Genomic DNA, 6,529 nt, shown 5'->3' with positions numbered 1-6,529 from the left:
TTTTTTTATATGCATGTTAAGTTCTAGATAAATTAAGAAAATAAGTAAAAAGAAACAAACAAAAAAACTTGTTCTATTCTACATACAATTAAGAATTACTTCATAGGGTTTTATAGGAGAAAGAAATAAGACTTTTTTCTCTTTTCTGGTGACTGGCCAGCAAAAAAAATTTTGAAAATTGGGAAATATGTTCCTTTGGTGTTTGTAGTTTATTACTTTTTTTAGTGAAAAAGTGCTTACTTTTCCTCTCAAAGATATATAGATAGATAGTAGCATAGCATTAATTTTTCACTGGGTGTTACTGTATTGTGATAGAAGACCCAACTGGATCTGTCATATTCCTGTAATACTTGATATATTTCTGGATCTGTAAGAAAAGACAATATCAACCATGTGAATATTAACTGTTTGATTTAAAACTACTTTGTTAAATACATGTTTAGTTTTGTTATTTTAATCATTTTTTTAAAAATCAGAATTCTTTAGTACAAGTATAATCTCTATCAATAGTATTTTTGATAGTAGTTTGAGGTTTATAATTCATAACTAAAATGGCTAGCTAAGAAATTCTTGGAGGAAAAAAAGGCATCAAAAAGGCAGTTTCTTTATTTGAGGAAAATAAAAAGAAATATAATGAAAAAGTTATATTGAAAATTTATAATACTATCATAAATTAGCAGTAACTGCTAATGAATATTTTAACCCCAGGCACTTGAGATAACTGTTGTGGTGTTAATATATTATACTGCTGTTGTATGCAATTTTGCAAAAGCTTATTTTCTCAAATATCATCCAATTTAAGGCTATGGCTTTCTCATTTTCCTTTTAATAAGTATCATATTTCTCTATCACAGATATTGCAGCCCAGAATACACCTTTCCGTCTCAGCAAGAGGTTATCCAGTTTGCCATCAACACTGCCTTTGAGGCTGTAACACTAAACCCACGTGCTCTTGTTGTCTGTGGCACTTATTCTATTGGAAAAGAGAAAGTCTTCTTAGGTAGGTGGTAGCTGTATCTAATTTACATTAATGTATTATAAAGATCAGATTCTTTTTGCGTAGTGCCGTTTCAGTCTCTACTCTTGCATTCGATATTTATTTCCTGAAATGATTCAATATTACCTTTGAAGTTAAAGGAAAATTTTGATAACGTTTAAACTTTGAAAGGCTTAACTTTATGGAAACATTTAAGTGTGTTTATCTTAGCATTTATAAGATGTTTATAGAGCAAATATATACTACATTATTATTTTAATAAACTTTGAAAGATGACTAATGCATAGTGATATTGCTATGTTCTTTGAGGATAACCATCAGTTAATTCTTTTAGAAAACAGTTTCAATTTTTGTTCTTAAGTGATTTCTAGATGTAGAACTGTAGTTTGTCTAGGTAGTATTATACTATATTGCAAAGTATATTTCATTTTTTTTTAAGAATGGTCATGTTATGTCAAACATTACGGTTTAAGATATGAAGTGATAAAGTTAGAGTTTTTTTTTTTTGTTTTGTTTTGTTTTTCCTTTTTTTTTTCCTTTTTTTTGTCTTTTTTCGTGACCGGCAGCGGATCGCAACCCTCAGTGTTGCGCCCGGACCGGGACCGGCAACGGGATCGCAACCCTCGGTGTTGCGCGGTGTTGCGCCCGCCCCTCGCGCAGCCAGTGGGCAGCCGGTCTGTATGTGGGATCCGAACCCTTGGCGGGAGCGCCGCTGCGCTCCCAAGCGGCGCACTGTAGCAGTGTGCCACCGGGCCGGCCCAAAGTTAGAGTTTTAATTCTCCAAATTTAGTTCCTTCCTTTCCTTTACCTCTTCCTATATGTCTTTTACAGTTTTTAAATAATTAATAATAGACCTTTAAAAATAAATTCTTTGGCTTTCTCACAACTTATTCCAAGTTATTATTAACATTTAAATTATTTGGCCTTTTTGAGATATTATGATAAAAAGTGTAAATGTTTTGAACTTTTTTTTCCCTTTGGTAAATTCTCATTTTAAAATTTGATTAAGTTGCAACTTTATTTTTTCATAAGCTGTAATTTTACTATTTTTAACCTTTTCCTTTGCCTATAGCCATTGCAGATGTTTTAGGTTCGAAAGTGGGCATGTCCCAGGAAAAATACAAAACATTACAGTGCCTCAATATACCAGAAATTAATTCCCTCATTACTACAGACATGTGCAGTACATTGGTTCACCTTCTCCCAATGATGCAAATTAATTTTAAGGTAAGCATTCAAGAGATATGTCTTTTAGGCTGAATTATTAAAGGTAATCTGGTTATAATTTGGAATCCTATTTTACCTGCGTTTATCTTAGAGAAATTCTATTATAGTGGAGTTACCTATGGTGAAATTTGCCCTAGAAAATCTTTCAAGGGGAATTTTTCATGTTTTTAGTTTTTCTGTGTGTGCAACGCTATAGAGTATTTCATATGCCCACCAGGAGTCTAGGAACTAGAGAACTAGCATACAGGGAGGAACAAAAATAGAGAATTATGCAGCTATCTGGTCATTTAAACCTTTCAAATCATTTTAAAAATCATTTTCTAGTTTTTTATGGGAGAGTGAGGAAATGAATGGAAAATTCTATGGAATCTACTTTTCTTCAAGTCTATTCTATTCTGTATTAATATTAAGCCTCTATAACATTGATATATGTTGAAAATTTACTTCTTGTGAGGATTAAATGAAATAGTGGAAGTGTATCCTAAATAAAGTTCTATCATTAGTTACAAGGTATAAAATTAAGACACTGTGATAATAAGACACTGTGTCTTTGTGATTTGGGGGCTTGTTAGATTTATTCTTATGCTAAGTATTCCATATATTCTCATATTCTCCATTTATTCCATATATTAACATTTTGACACCTGGCAATGGAATACATCAAACCGGTGTATTAAAAACAAGTCAGACATAATGCACAAAAATGTGTATTTTCACTTTTGCTATAATGTTCATGAAGTAACTTTTATGGAGTTTTTTGAAATTGCTTAGGATGCTGATTACAGTATCTGTCTCAATAACACATATTGTGTAAAGAAAGTGAATGTTTTAGGTTCATCCTTAGACTAAAGAAATTCTCTCCGGTATTCATGAGATTAAGGTAAAACTTTTATGGCCTGTTTTCATGAGTATGTAATTCATAAAAATTTCAGAGATAATCAAGTCAGAGTTTTGTCCATTGGTATTTAAGCAAGCCTTGCAAACATATTTTAAATTTGGAAGCTATTCAGTTTGTTTGGAGTCTACTAAATGTGGGTTAATCGTAAGAATGATTACTGATATCCTGATGAGGACTTAGCATATTTTTATTATTTTTATTTTACAGTTTTATTTCCTACCAACTTAGTTTGTTCCATTTGAATAAGTTATTGGGATGGAGAAGTCAGGTTATTGTAGAAATAAATGAAAGGATTAGAACTTTTCAAGGCAGAGTGTTTAAAAGTGCTGCATGCTGCAGAGAGGTCAGATAAGGAAAGAATGACAATTTGGCAATTAGAACATCTCTGACCTGCACAAGAACTGTTTCAGTGAAGTGATGATGGGGGAAGCCAGATGGCAGAGACCTAAGAAATGAATGAGAAGACAGTTCTCCAAAGAAGATATAAAAGCATATGAAAAGAGGCTCAACATTGTTAGCTATCAGGAAATTGCAAATCAAAACCACAGTAAGATACCATTTCGTACCCACTAGCATAGCTATAATAAAAAAGACAGACAATAATGATTGTTGACGAGGATATAGAGAAATTAGAACCCTCATTCATTACTGGAGAGATTGTAAAATGGTGTAGCTGCTTTAGAAAACAGTTGGGTAATTCCTTAAAAGGTAAAACATGGAGTGACCATATGACCCAGAAATTCTGGTTCTCAGTATATACCCAAGAGAATTGAAAATATGTCTACTCAAAAACTTCTACAGGAATGTTCATAGTATCATTATCCATAATAGCCAAAAAGCAGAAACAAACCAAATGCCCATCAAACGTGAAGGAACAAATAAAACGTGATATATTCACAAAATGGAATATTATTCAACTATTAAAAGGAATGAAGCACTAACACATGCTACATTATGCATGAGCCCTTCAGAGCATTATGCCAGGTGAAAGAAGCCAGACACAAAAGGCTACATACTGTACAATTTCATTTACATTAAGTATCTAGAATATGTAAATCTGTAGAGACAGAAAGTGGATTAGTGGTTTCCAGGCTTTGAGGTAGAAAAAAATGGTGACTGCTGATGGTTACAGTTTCTTTTTGGGGTGATATAAATGCTCCAGAATTAGTGGTAATGGTTGCACAGCTTTGGTAATATACTAAAAACTGGTGAATTATACATTTGAGAAAACAGACTGGCAGTTATCTGCCTTGAGGACCAAAAAAAAAAAAAATGGTAAGGAAATGAAGACAGGAAGCACAGAGCATGGCTGTAAAGAGGAGCCAATACATTTGAGAAAACAGACTGGCAGTTATCTGCCTTGAGGACCAAAAAAAAAATGGTAAGGAAATGAAGACAGGAAGCACAGAGCATGGCTGTAAAGAGGAGCCAGATAGGTCAGATAGGTTTGTGGCCAAAGGGAAGGACTTTGTTTTTTAGCCATAAGAGATGAGGATTTGTATATTGTGAGGGACAGGGAGAAACTGAAGATATATGAGCTAAGGGAATAATTGATGAAGTAAGGTTTCTGAGCAGGATCTGAAATACAAGTAGAGAGATTCACCAGCCACCTCTTCATCTCTGACAATTCTTTCACAACCTACAACTTTACAGACAGTGTTTTGTGACACATGTGGCCCTTTTTTCTCAGAGGTCATATATTTACAAATCCAGACTTAAACAAGAATTAAATCTTCAGACAACTACAAACTCAAAGTGCAATTTTTTATACAGGAATTAAAATTGGTTTTAATAATTCAGAAATGATCATTCTGAATTTTTTTTTCGAGACCACTGGAGGTATTAAGTCTACATTTTTAATAGTCAATAAGTCTGTATTTTTTCACTTCTAGGAATTTATACTAAAAAAGTCCTTTGTGAAAAGGTCAATCTGTAAGAATCCTAGGTGCTGATGGTATAATAGCTGATGAGTTAGAAGAAGCTAGGGGCAGATGATTTCCATTAAATAAAGATCCAAAAGGTGGGGCTTATTTGCCATCTGCCCACTAGGCTGTAAGCTTCCAGAAGATGAAGTCTGTATGTTCTTGTCCTCCACTCTCATATGGCACCCGGAGTAATACTGGAACAGATATTTATTAGTATTGACTTCAGTAGTTCCTTTCCTTCCTTCATGAACGTGACCAGCTATTGATGACATTTTTTTGAAGATTTCTTTAAAACACAGATGGAGTAGAAGCTGATGGTTATCACAATGCTGTATTTTAGATAGTAATTATAGCTAATTTTTTACCAGCTAAAAATAGTTTTGTTTCATCAGAGGTAATGACTTTTGTGAAAAGATAAAACAAGTGGAGTTTTCAGGGTGTCCAAGGCATGCTTGAAAGGTTTTGAAATGCTGTAAATAATAGCATGCATGCTATCTAGTTCAATATCCCAAGTTCATATATATGCTACATAGTTGACTACACCCCCAACGTAAGCCTGATTGACTGAATGTGGTAAAACATTGTAATGGTGATGTCATAGATGTTTATTTGCATACTGAAAAAATAATTCTAGTGACATTTGGCAAAAACATTTTTCTTACAATCTGATTACCAATAAACAGAGACAAATTATAGATTAGGGACTTCTTGTTGAATAAGCTATTTTTTAAAAATTTTATTTATTTTTATTAAAGCATAACTGATTATACACATTTCTGAGGTTGAATATTAATACCTGTGTACAATGTGTGATGGTCAGATCAGGATAATTAGCATGTTCATCATTATAAAATATAATCATTTCTTGTGTCTATTAACCAATTTCTCACTAACCCAAAGAAAAAAAAAAAGACTAAACTATTCTGAATAAAGTTCCTTATGAGAGTAGTTCTCAAATTGTGGTTAAGGCTGTTAGCAGTCTTTTCTGCAGGTTTGGCTTATATGATAATATCATAAGTTTTTGTTTGCACAGGTTATGTTTTTATGGTAACTAATTTGTCTCATAAAAAGTGAACATTAGTTCTCATTTACTTCTCCTGGGTGTTTTTGCAGAGACAAATAGAAATGGGTTGTAGCTTTGATCATGTATATTGAAAGTTGGACTCTTAGTGTATGGTATTACTTGTAGGATTACTCCAAACCTCAGTTTCTTGTTATTTTTTTCTTTGTGAGGACAGGGAGAGGAGGAATAGTAATTAACCACATAAAATTATATTACCCAGGTCCTATTCTGAGCAAGGCAAAAACTTGAAAATTTGCAGAACCAGGAATATTATAATGGAAACTTAGTTATGTATCCATAACTTAAACTTTTTCTTTGGAGAGCACATAAAAGAAATGACTTTGATACGGGCCGGCCCGGTGGCGCACTGGATAAGTGCGCCGCTTGGGAAGCACGGCGGCGCGCCCGCCCGCGGGCCC

General features: G+C 33.5%; 1 protein-coding gene across 2 annotated transcripts in view; it reads left to right on the top strand.

The window, feature by feature from the left end:
* Window positions 1-6,529, top strand: part of DCLRE1A (DNA cross-link repair 1A) — a 19,578-nt gene that overhangs the window by 10,526 nt on the left and 2,523 nt on the right. For both annotated transcript variants that reach the window (XM_008571027.1, XM_008571028.1), the window contains exons 7-8: window positions 855-1,000; window positions 2,070-2,224. In XM_008571027.1, coding sequence (XP_008569249.1) covers window positions 855-1,000; window positions 2,070-2,224 — 301 coding nt within the window. The remainder of the gene's footprint in view (window positions 1-854; window positions 1,001-2,069; window positions 2,225-6,529) is intronic.

This window comes from Galeopterus variegatus, unplaced genomic scaffold (assembly GCF_000696425.1).
Source record: "Galeopterus variegatus unplaced genomic scaffold, G_variegatus-3.0.2 Scaffold654, whole genome shotgun sequence".
In the NCBI taxonomy this organism is placed as follows: domain Eukaryota; kingdom Metazoa; phylum Chordata; class Mammalia; order Dermoptera; family Cynocephalidae; genus Galeopterus; species Galeopterus variegatus.
This window is presented reverse-complemented; position numbering and strand designations above follow the sequence as displayed.